At 43.2% G+C, this 13,052-nt stretch overlaps 1 protein-coding gene across 1 annotated transcript in view; it reads left to right on the forward strand.

Moving 5' to 3' along the window:
• LOC137284801 (WD repeat and FYVE domain-containing protein 3-like) overlaps positions 1–13,052 on the forward strand; it is an 84,033-nt gene that overhangs the window by 47,050 nt on the left and 23,931 nt on the right. Inside the window, exons 40-43 of the mRNA XM_067816784.1 lie at positions 449–653; positions 7,680–7,765; positions 8,497–8,602; positions 12,689–12,790. Coding sequence (XP_067672885.1) covers positions 449–653; positions 7,680–7,765; positions 8,497–8,602; positions 12,689–12,790 — 499 coding nt within the window. The remainder of the gene's footprint in view (positions 1–448; positions 654–7,679; positions 7,766–8,496; positions 8,603–12,688; positions 12,791–13,052) is intronic.

Genomic DNA, 13,052 nt, shown 5'->3' on the forward strand with positions numbered 1-13,052 from the left:
TTCTGTAAGATACTAGGTATGTATCCCATGAGAAAAGGTCATTTTTTTCAAGACTTTATTGCGATAGCAAGTAATGCAGTCTTCATATGGCATGGTAGAAGAGAATATTGCAGACAAATGTGAGAGAGCATAAGTTAAGTGTCTGAGTTACAAGATCTTAGACTTATGAGAACTTTGTGAAAGTAGGACATGTGTTTGGATGTTTGTTTGAAGGGTAATATATTTACAAAGTTTGTTGTGTATTGTAGTTGTACTTACATGGTATATTACTTGAAAACACTGTATTGATAGCCCAAATGTTCATGGATTTTTCAGCCTGCACAGTTTGATGCCTTGAATTTTTTCTTTACTGTATCAAAGTAAAAATATTGTGTTGAAAGAATAAAGACACTAAGATCTTTAAATCAATTCAGTCTTCATTGTAATTTTGTCTTATATTTTTGAACAGTGGAGCTAACCTGAGTGAGTCAAAGCCAAGACAAACAACATGGCACGTGGACCCTGACTCGATGGACGCTGACACCAGCAGCCAGACTCCAGCAACAGAGACCCCCCAGACTGCCCCAACCAACTCTGTACTAAAGGAGGGCATGCACCTGGTGGCTACTGCTGCCAAGAGGGTGTGGGATGAGCTGTATGTCTGCAAGAAGCCAGTGAGTACAGCATTTAATTTGTACTTAGTGCTGAGGAGGCTTAGATTACAGTAGGGTAGCCTAGTGGTAAAAACATTTGCTCATGCTGAAGACCATGGCTTGATTCCCCTCATGATACGAGTGAAGACACAGATTCTATGTTGGAAATATCTACAGTGAAGCCCCGAATAAGTGGACACATTTGTTGAGTAAATCGTCTGGATAATTGAATATCCGGATATCTGGATTTCTGTCATCCAGGCTTCTCTGTGAACACTTCCTTTTTAAAATCACTTCTAAAACAGCAGACCTGTGAAGGTCCCGGGGAAAAATAGGCCTTCAGCAACCCAAGCGTGCCATGATAGGCAACTATGCTTGTCGTAAGAGGCGACTGACGGGATCGGGTGGTCAGGCTCGCTGACTTGGTCGACACATGTCATCGGTTCCCAATTGCGCAGATCGATGCTCATGTTGTTGGTCACTGGATTGTCTGGTCCAGACTCGATTATTTACGGACGGCCTTCACATAGCTGGGATATTGCTGTGTGCAGCGTAAATTTTTAACTTACCTTACCATAGGTCTTATGCATATTACCTCTAGCTTCGCTAAATGAGATCAGACAGTCGTTGATTCACCATCCCCTCGATGGCTACCTCATGTAATATATGAATGTAGTCACGGAAGTGACGTGATCTCTCCACTCGCGCAAGAGTGCAGAATCCAAAATTCACTTTTACCTTTAGCGTTCGTGCGAACGGATGTGTTGGTTTGCAGTTTTTCTACTGTGTGTAGTTGCAATAAAGTTGCTACTCCTTGGTAGGTATGGTTTGTATCCACTCATTATGTATCAAAGTCAAGTCAAACAAGCATTTAATGCGCTTACCTTGCTACCTCGTGTTGTTCTTTTCTCACTCAGGCATGGCTTGTCCGTGTCGTATGTGAGAACGGCATGGCGTCCATGGGGGTAGTTCACCTTGTTGGTTGTTTGCCTTTCATGTTTTTGTCCATGCTTGGTCATTTTAACTTGTGTTTTCGGTATTTATCATACCCTTTTCTGCCATGAATTTCAGCGTAGCGAAGGCAGCCATTGTGGTTGTTGTTTTTCGCTGCCCCGCACTTACGGGTGTGTCTATTTTTTATGTAGGGGTGCAATTACTTTCTACATTTTTATGTAGGGGTTTTTTCTCCTAGCATTGTATCAACATGTCGTCAAGTCTTGGTTTCTTGTCTGTTACAGTTTCTGTGTATGACTCGACACTTTTGTACTATCTGCAAGGGGCAGAAGTCAGCCAAAGACCCACATCCCTGGTGTCCGGATTGTGCGTCCGCTGTTTGCTCCATCGATAATCGGTGCCTACACTGTCAAGCGTTATCTCTCGCCGATTTCAAGACCTTTTTGGCGGTTCGGAGGAAGCGTTTTACGCAACGTAGGAGAAGAATGTCGTCGCCAGCATCTTCCTTGGGATCTTTACCTGACGACCAGGATCTACCACCGCCTTCAGTACCAGTATCAACGCCTAGTGTGGGGCGCTCATCTACTACGCCAGCGCGCTCATCTCCAGAGCCTATGCGTTCGGACGCCTTTGTAGACTTATCTCACCCGGATGCCTTATCCCATCCTGAAGTTCAGAGGCTTCTGCGGTCTCTCTTGACACCGGGCGCTGCTGTACTCCCTACCTCGTCTAAAGAAGAAATGTTACAGCGCCAGTTGGATGAAGAGCACGCTCGTCCTTTAGAGGCTGAGCGCTCCCGGCGCAGGTCTCGTTCTAGGTCCCCGAGGGGTCGGCGCTCTCGCTCTCCACACCGTAGCCGGCGCCGGCGCTCCTGGTCTGTTTCCCGCTCTCCAAGGCGCTCCTTAGAGGAAGACTCACGCACCAGAGGTAGACGTAGAGTGCGATCTCGTTCAAGATCACCACGGCGTCTCTCTAGATCCCAGCGTTCGCGATCGCCGGAACCACTGTGGACTTCCTGCAAGGAATTTAATACTAAGAACTCTGCTTCCAACTCTAGTCAGCGACGGGAATCAACCTCTGTTTCCTGGGAGGATCACAAGGAACAGTTCTTTTGTCCAGATTATGAGGAGGAACCTGGCAATGTTGGTGATAGTGATGGCACCTACTACTTCCCTTAGCTGCTGTCTTTGAGTGGATTGCCGATAGATTACCGGACTGTCCTTCCCCTTCTTCTGATTCAAGCAACCCGGCGGCGATTCACCTGTCTCCCGAGTTACTTATTCCACCACACCCTATGGTGGCGGATGCTGTAGCTTTGTTAGACTCGGACTTTGCGAGGTTATCCCTAAATCCAACTATCAAAGCGTCCAAGTCTAAGAAATCAGATTATAAAGTTCACAGTCTGGATTTTGCCGACAACGGGGCGCTGCAAGACGATTCCATTAAGAGGTTGTCAGGCTCTACTCCATCATCTTACAGAGTTCAGGATTCAAAGCTAGCAGCTATTGATACGGAACTGAAGCGTATGCTTAAACCGATCTCGGCGCTTGCGTCAGCCACCTCCGCTGCAGCCTTGGATTTATCGGAGGATAATGCCTCGAGGGTGGATCATTTAACTACCATTTTTGCTTGGCAAGGCAGAGTACTCCATGACCTGCTTGGACATTTACGCGCGGCGCTAGCCATGACTACTACTATGCGCCGATCTGGATTTTTAGATGCTTGTTCTTGGCAAGAGGAATTTAAACGACAACTACTTCGTGCACCATTTACGTCTAAGTTCCTCTTTGATGAAAAGATACCGACGGTGTATAAACAACATGCCAAACACGGAAGTGGCGTTGTCAACCTTCGAGGCCTTGGGCTCTGCATTTCGTGGCCGAGCCAGGGGTAATGCCAAGAAAAGATATGTGCCCATGAGAGAGTCTATCCGTTCCTCGTTTGGGAGGGGACGAGGTTGTACCAAGGACTCAGATGTCCAGCGCAAGCCTCAAGAACGCGGCAGGGATGCGCCATCTACATCCGGTCGAGGTAGGGGCAAGCGCCCCTGCTCCGGCCGCTAAAGCCATGGACAACTACGACTGGGACCTCCCACCCCCAGTCGTACCAGTTCATCTGACCCCTGTAGGTGGGAGACTAGGGATCTTCTGGGCCAACTGGACATTCCTGGAAGACCCGTTTGTTTGCAAGATCCTGAGAGCCGGCTACAAGCTGCCTCTAGCCGGAGCTCCGCCGTTGACTACCACTCCCCAGTCACGAGTGTACTCAATAGATCAACAGGTACTTATACTAGAAAACATCAACATTTTGTTAACAAAACATGCTATAGAGATAGTGTCGGAACCCCATCACTCCCCGGGGTTCTATTCACCCATCTTCCTGGTACCCAAGAAAGGCTCCACCAAAATGCGGATGATTCACAACATGGCGACTTTCAACAGCCTGTATTTAGCCGAGCCCCCGCATTTCCGAATGACGTCACTGGATCAGATCCGAGCCAAGTTGTCACCCGGAGCTTGGATGGCCAGCCTAGATTTACAGGATGCTTACCTGCACGTTCCTATATTCCCACGCCACAGGAAGTTCCTGCGTTTCATATTCAACGGAGTACACTACCAGTGGCGAGTGCTGCCGTTTGGAATTTCTACGGCCCCGTGGCTTTTCACTCAGGTCACGCTGCCTGTCACTTGGTTTCTGCACCTCCGGGGGATAGACTTCGATCCTTACATCGACGATTGTTTTCTAAATCACTGCAATCCTCAGTTGCTACGCAAACAACTGGACTTCTCCACACGCCTACTTCAGCAGTTGGGATGGATTATCAATATCGAGAAGTCGCAACTGGAACCAACGCAGGAGTTAACTTTCATTGGGGGGTTGTTCCTGACTCGGCTCAATCTTGTTAGGGTCCCTCCCGATCGTTGGCAGAAGATTCTCGCCTTTATGGATCAAGCTCTGTCCCTACCTCTCACCCTCAGAGAATGGCAGTCTCTGTTGGGCCTGTTGACGTCGGCGCAAGACCTCACCCTCAGAGAACGGCTTATGCTGCGTCCACTACAGAGGTTCCTATTACCATTCATTCGGGAGAACGACCTCCAGTCATCATTTCTTCTACCTCCGCACCTGCATCAGTACCTCAGGTGGTGGACGGTAGAGTGGAACGTCTGCGCCGGTGTTTGTTTGACAAGCTTCAACCACGACCACGAATTGTTTGTAGACGCATCCCTCCTGGGATGGGGCGCTCACTTGAACGGCCAGACAACCTCAGGGCTGTGGTCAGACGCCGAAAGGGAGTGGCATATCAACAACCTGGAGATGCAGGCAGTCATCCTAGCATCCTAGCCACTGGCTACCGGTTCTAACAGACTCCAGGCTCCTGGTGGCGTCCGACAATTCCACGGTCGTGTGGGTGATTCGCAATCAGGGTACAACCAGATCCAAACAACTTCTGGACCAGATGTTCCTGTTAGCGGATCTGGTAGACAGCAACGGCATCGTGATCACGGCTTGTCACATTCCCGGCTGCAAAAACATTCTGGCAGACGCCCTGTCGCGCCCCGGCAAACCATCCCCGGCGGAGTGGATGCTTCATCCAGACGCATTTCGCCAGATCTGCTGGGCAGTCGACGCGATGTCTCTGTCATGGGAAGGCCTGGACGCATATGCGTTCCCTCCTCCAGTCCTATCTTGGACGTAATCGCCAAGATCAGACTGACGCAGAACCTCCGACTGCTTTTGGTCGCGCCTTGGTGGCCAGCCAGGTCGTGGTTTCCCGATCTTTGACGGCTCGCCAGCGGAGACCCTTACAAACTTCCAGAGTGGTTGCATCTTCTTCGACATCCACACAGTCGACAGCTGCATCAGGATCCACTGCGATTGCATCTTCACGCATGGGTCATCTGCAGAGGGCGTTAAAGGCAAAGGGCTACTCTACGCGCGTGGCGAACGTTATAGCTCGCGCGCATAGAGTTTCTACCCGATCTTTATATGACGACAAATGGCGCTCGTTTGAGAATTTTTGCGCACAAAGATCTCAAGATCCCATGGTAGCATCTCCTCAGTTTGTGGCACAGTTCCTTCTCTATCTACGGAACTCTAAACATCTCAGAGGCAGTACCTTAGGCACCTATTTGTCAGCTTTGAATTCTGTCCTTGCTATCAAGTCAGATACACAGATCTCCAAGGTACCGGAACTTATTGCACTTCTCAAAGCTTTCAAGCTGGAAGACCAGAAGGCCAAGTTCCGTCCTCCAGCTTGGGATCTTAATGTCGTCCTTCAACATCTCAGAGGGCCGCCGTATGAGCCATTAGAGGAAGCCTCATTTGAACATCTTTCCAAGAAGACGGCTTTCTTACTATTATTGGCAACAGCGGCTAGAGTCAGCGAGATCCATGCTCTTGACGTTACTCAGATCCGATTTGAACAGTCAAGACACGGATGTGTTCATTTGGGTTTGCTTTGGGATTTTGTGGCTAAGAACCAGCTTCCCGGGCAGCCTAACAGGCTATTTTCCATCCCTCCTTTGTCTACGATCCTGGGTCATCATGACTTGGAGGAGGAGCTGCTATGTCCAGTCAGGGCTCTCAGATGCTATATTAAAAGGTCAGCCTCTAGGAGACGATCCCGCAAAAGGTTATTCATTCCCTTTGCTGCGTCCTGCAAAGGCGAAGTAAACAGAAATACTATTTCTGATCAGATCGACTATCCTGGCGGCCTATGACGACAAGCACCTACCTCATCCGGTAGCAAGTAACCCGCACGAGATCAGGGCGTCTACGCATTGGCGTCTACGATGGCCCTCCATCGGAACTGCACAGTACCGCAGATCATGGAGGGCTGTTTCTGGAGGTCATCAACTGTCTTCGCATCCCACTACTTGAGGGACTTGGCAGTTGAAGACGTGGAGGGGTAACAGTCATTTGGTCCATTGGTGGTTGCTCAGCAACTTACCCGACCGTCCGCCCATTAGGTAACTACACTACTACTTACCGTTGGTCTTAAGATTAACCTCACCCCAAGGGTGCGTCGGTTTTTCTTTGGAGTTCTATTGGGTTACTCTTTGTCCTGTTCCAGGTATTATCCTGAGACCGTTGACATTGGTTTTCCCGAGTTCTCCTGATGCATGTGCACTGTTTGCTGAGGGATGGTCCTCCGGAGTCCACACCACCATCCGTCGAAGCCATATGCATAAGACCTATGGTAAGGTAAGTTAAAAATTTATTAAAATCTAAATATTTTAGATATTTAAATACTTACCTTACCATAGGGCGGTGACTCCCTCCCAACGCTGGATGCTCATCCCCACTTTAGACTCTTCGGACCTTCCAGTTGACGGTAAAAGTGAATTTTGGATTCTGCGCTCTTGCGCGAGTGGAGAGATCACGTCACTTCCGTGACTACATTCGTAGATTACATGAGGTAGCCATCGAGGGGATGGCGAATCAACGACTGTCTGATCTCGTTTAGCGAAGCTAGAGGTAATATGCATAAGACCTATGGTAAGGTAAGTATTTAAATGTCTAAAATATTTAGATTTTAATAAAACTAAACTCACTCACTCACTCCAAAACAGTTGACTTGTCGATTACAGTTCACTCAGTGTCAGAAAAGCCTACTTATCACTACCTATACCCAGGTTATCCGGATGAACAGACCTTGTCTCATGTCAAAAGAAGTGGACGTATGTGTTTCACTTCACATAGTCAATGGTAGATCAAAGTTTTGTGTGGATAAGTGAGTTTATTCTGTGTTGATGTAGCGGGTTCGTTTGTAAAATTTACTGTCCAAAAACGGAATATCCATTATAGACAGTCACTTTTTTAGCTTAATTGATTGGGGCGGATATTTAAGGTCCGGGTATCTGGCTTCTCACTGTACACTCTCCATGCATACAAACTAAAACAATGATTGGTTGGTTAATATGTGACCTGGTCAAGTGATTGTTTCTGAGGACAGTTAAATAGCAAAAATCTGGTTGTGTGCTCATTATGTCATGTTCTAACTCTGGCTTAGTGCTATTGGATGTAAATATGTATTGATATATTACAAGATGCATGCATTAGTTTGACACAGTTTGCTATCATTTTCAACAGGCTCTTGAGGAGATTTTCCGTACCCAACTGAATAACATTGACAGTTCCACCAAGAATATCTCGAGTCCGGATCTGAACACTGTCAGGTATGTTTAAGGAGATTGTAGGTGGTATTCACTGCTATGTTGAGTATTAGTTTTCTTCTGATTGTCTCCAACTGTATTCATACATTACAGAGGCTTATAGTTCCTGCGATAATGGTGTCTTTATGAACATGCTCACAAAGAAGTGCCATTACACATGTCATGTGTTTTGAAGTATGCGAGTTGCAAATAACTTCACTACTGGTAGTCTCATATTATTTCTGTATACTGTGTATAACAGGTTATTTGCATTTGTTTTAGAATAAAAATCCAAGGCGTAATATGAACACTTGATAGCCAACACTTGATATGAATTAAACGTATTATAGGTTGTATAATCAATATCCAACTACACAGGTAGTATATTTATGCCCTAACTGTGCCTAAATCACACAAGGATTTCCAGAATACATCAGTCATCAAATGCACAAAAAATACCACATTTGTATTAGTTATTCTTGTCTAATAATATACTGAACAGCAAGAAAAGTTTTTTTAATAGAAGACATAAACATGAACGCTTCATTATATTTTTATGAGATTTCATTTTTTCAAAACTTGCTTTTCTTTTGGTGTTCAGCATCTGTTTGTTCTTATGACCTGAAAAATTTAGAAATTTTCAGGTCACGCTGATTGATCAACATTATAAGACAAGAAGGCATGTGACGTTACAAGAACCACAGTTCTTTGGTTGTTTGTAATGCGACAAATGATGGTATTTTACAAATTTGTAGATTGCTGATACAAGAAGCGGCTTCCAAGATCTGGGTGAATTATGCTGAGAATGAGCGCAAGTCTGTCCTGATGCACACTGACAGAATACAGACACAGATACAGTCGGTGAGTAGACAGATGGACAGTGTTGCTACAAGATAATTTCTTATCATCCAGGGCCCCATTCCACAAAGTGATCTCGCCACCAAGACAATTTTAAAAGAAGATATTTTGTAACAGACTTACATCATACGTTTTTCCTGGTTTCTGATTGTAAAATGGGGCATTGGGATGGCCTAGTACTTAGAGCATTGGTTTGTTGCACTGAAGAGCTACGATCAATTTTCCACATGGTATATCATGTAAAGCCCATTTCTGGTATCCCCACACATAATATTGCTGAAAGTGATGTAAAACCATACTTGCACACTTGGATTGTAAATCCCACTCAGTCTTCCATAGAACAGTTTTAGCACGAAGTGTATTGTTGCACAGATTAAAACAGCAAACTAAATATGGAAACTAGATATGTTTTCTGAAGCCTGTTGATATGAAAGCTATGAATACTTCATCTACATTGCAATGGAGCTCTTGCATTCTGCTTGATTACCTGTACATATAATTTTGTTCTACTATACAACATGTATAACAAGATATCACTCCCAATCCAACACTGACTAATTAAGTTTATTGTAATACTCCTAATTCCATAATACCACTGGAACTGTGCAAAGAGCTACCAGAGTATTTCACATTTCGGCATTGTTATATGAGATCTTTCAGCATGATTTGAGGGTTTGTCTGTTTGGCACTATGACCCATCTTAACCACTGATTCATCAACCTGTCGTTTACCTTTGTCTCTTTGTTGGTGGGCATGATCAGTTATGTCATTGTGTCCAGTCTGTCTTGAGTTTCCTTTATGTAGTAATCCATTGTGGTTCCTCAATCATGCTGATATGCCACTTAACCTAATTTGACGACAGCTGTTACCAAGATGATTGCTCCTTAGTCAATGAAACCAAAGTTTCAGTCGTTAAGTGAGACTGCATCTTTCAGAAACAAGCATGCTTAAATTTCTTTCTCTTCAACACATACACCACAAATACTAACATTACTAACAAATGTGCGAGACATTTTCCGAACTAATCCCTAACATCCTCACAAGAATTTCTGGTGCTGTATTCTAAAGGTGCTCCAAACATTCCCTGAGAGACTCTACTGATTTCCTGTCTATCCATTTCAAACACCCACCTTTGATGTTTTGCTACCACAGGGTTCGTTTGTTTTCATCCAGGTGGCATACAGCAGGTCAAGCCTCACTCTTTACCTTTTCGGATTCTCTATGTCTGACAACTATAATATCTATAATATGTCTTTAGATCTTGAACACATCCTTTGTGAATTGGTGGGAAAGGAGTATTTTCCTCCTTTTTGTTAGCAATCTGTCTTGTCTTTCTTTCGAGACTGTCTACAGCAACATCCTGAATTGCTGAGTCGTGTCCTAAAGGCAGAATTGATTTTACTGCCTGAGAGATGTTGTCACACTTGCAGCAGCTTGTCCTCAGGGAACTGATCAATGCAAGTCATAAAGGCAGCCTTCCAACTGTCATAGGCTTTATGTCACTTGAAAAAGTACAGGTATGGACACATGCATTGACATAACATTCCCTTGTGGCATAATTATCAAGCTTACATGTGCATTTTGTCATACCAACATGCCTCTGACCATGACTTTGTCCTTCAGACACCAAACTGTCAGTTTTTTCAGATTGTCCCCAAGATGCAGCATGAGATTATCGATGAGATATAGCACTTTGTTGATGAACAGTTCAGAGTTATTGACTCTCAGCAAATATCCTGTATAACCTCCGACTGAACCCAGAACCTTCCACATCTTTTAGATTCTTATCTACTTTGCTAACATCCCTTCACAGACTCATTGATGAAGTTATCCCAATCCTCCAAAGATATTTATTCCCAGTTTTAACAATTTCACTTTCTTCCGTTTTAACATGTACCTTCTAAAACTGCAGCATAATATCAATGGCTTTCATAAAATGTGGTTTGGTTTGATCATGCATCTCTTACATTTCCTGTGATGGTTGATCATGACTTCTCAGGAGAGTAGTATGCTCTTTGTAGGACTACATGCGACTGGTGTCTTTTGTTGTTATGGCCCACAAACACATTTAGCTGTCTTCATTAGATATTCAGGAAGGCTCTTCCAGTTTCTGACATATGTAATAAGTCTAACTAACTTTTTTGCATAATACCATTATTCCTCAAACTATGTTTGAAATGGAAATATAACAGAAAACAATATTGTGCTGACTTTGATACACAATGGAATATGCACAGTTAACTAAATGTGAGTCTCACCCACTGTGACACGAGGATGGCATTTGGAACTTACACAGGTGCAAATTGAAACTGCACTTTTATATTTATACTAACAGTGCATGTTAATATTTTATTGTTCAGATGCATCAGCTGGAAATGAGACTGACTGTGATTGATGACTACATGGACTGAGCTTCAATGACTTACTGTTTATGACATGAAATGAAATGAAGTTAGATAAAATGATCTTATCAGAATAGAAGAATATGAATGTTGTGCATCATCAGTACCAGTTTTCAAGCATTAATGATAAGCGAGAGGTGCAGCCAGGTGCATCAGAGATATTGCAAAGGTTTCAAAGGTTAAACATGTAGGTTTCATTTCCTTATGTTTAGGTATGTATGATTGGGTATGATTGGGATAACTAAACATATCTCCTAAAAAGATGAAGAAATGTATATGTGACAATTAAGCAACTATTAGGTCTTTGAATAGTGTTTAGAAGTGATAAGCAATAGGGTTTTATACATGTCAACTGCTTTGTTATCAGGAACACAGTGTTTTGGAGAAAAACCTTACCCATTCATCAGATGAATGTTCCTCATGATAAAGTATTTGGCATCCATAAAACTCTTCGAAATAACTATCATTCTGAAGTTCCACTGCTATCAAATCTGTCAGTAGTCTGGCACTGGGGTATCAAACCACAGTATGTGATGTGCTTTGAGAAGCTATGTGTTTCCTACTTTATGCTCTAATAGGCTTGCCCTGGTAAACTGTACATCCTTTGACATTGAGATATCAAACTCAGTCAGACCTTATCACAAGGATCACAGATTCCATAAATATGTGGCAAAGCAGACAAATCTGATCATGGATATATAGCTATATACTGTTTATCAGTCAACAGTCACAAATGTCAGCTGTTAACTTATTAGTGGTAACAAGTTAATTCTGCATAATTTTGTTTACTTATGTGCTTTGAACAATATCTGTCATGGTACATAGAGCTGGAACAGTAAATAGTAACAGAGAAATCTGTGATGAGGCACAAGTGATTATTATTTCATGTACTTCAATTATGTTCTGATTCATCAATATATTGTGATTAGCTTGACATTGTGCATATATACTTTAAATTATTTGTTGTTATATGCTTTTTATGGCTCCTTGAATGCAAGACAAATTTCCCTTGTGGGACAGTAAAGTTTATCTTATCTTAGTGGTGTACAAACAGGGTTTGTAGATTCTTTTGTGTGCTAGACATGTTGGTCAGTATTTCTGGTCTATCTAAATAATGTTAAAATAACAATATATGGTTGAACAACTTCTTTATTGCACTCCTGTTATCCTTCCTTTCTGCTCCAACTTCTAAATGCCTCTCAGCAGTAAATAACATCCAAACCAAACTAACCTCTTTGTTTATCTTAGTTGGTGTTTACTACTTACACTACTTACCCACATGACATCAGTTAGCCCACTGTGATGTTTGTTTGTTATCACCATAGCATCTGTTCTGTTCTCAGATAAAACCTGTCCAAAGGAGTTACTGCTTTGTTTAATTTCTAATACTCATGCTATTCTTTGAGTATTGCTTTGTTTGGAAAGTTCATTTTTGTGACTAGATAAGATGTTTGTGACGATAAGAAACAATGATCCTCGTACTAGGTATTGAGTGTAGCCATTTTCTACTATTTTACACATTAAGACACTTGTGAATGATTCTGTGGACTAGGTTCCATGTATGAGATACCTACTTCTCATGTGAAATGCCGAGCAGCGATAAGTTATCCTAATGTCCACTATACCATCCACATATTACAGGAAAACTTAGGTAGGATTGTATTATCTTGGAATTGTTTGTTTACAGAAACTACAAAGAGTTGGGAGTGGCGTTCTTCGCCTGGCATCCCGCCGTGCAAAGAGAGAGCTGCCCCTTAAGTCGTCACCTGCGTCAAATGTTCATGTTCATGTAAATATTTTCCGTCATTGTCTTTTCTTGTGTGACGTATGAGGACAGTTTTTTTATGAATATACAGTTTCTTTTTGTCTGCATAGGTGATGTATTGAGACACCACTTGTTAGACAATAACTTAAGAATCTATCTTGAAACGTCATCGTTACAAATGAAAAAAGTTGTATGAAAAACTGTCCTTGTTCTGCTTCTCCAGAATGCCAATCCAAGAAAATTTGTTATCTATGTTTTTGTTTATATAAGTTGTCACTATCTCTCT

This window comes from Haliotis asinina, chromosome 5 (assembly GCF_037392515.1).
Source record: "Haliotis asinina isolate JCU_RB_2024 chromosome 5, JCU_Hal_asi_v2, whole genome shotgun sequence".
Classification (NCBI taxonomy): Eukaryota; Metazoa; Mollusca; class Gastropoda; order Lepetellida; family Haliotidae; genus Haliotis; species Haliotis asinina.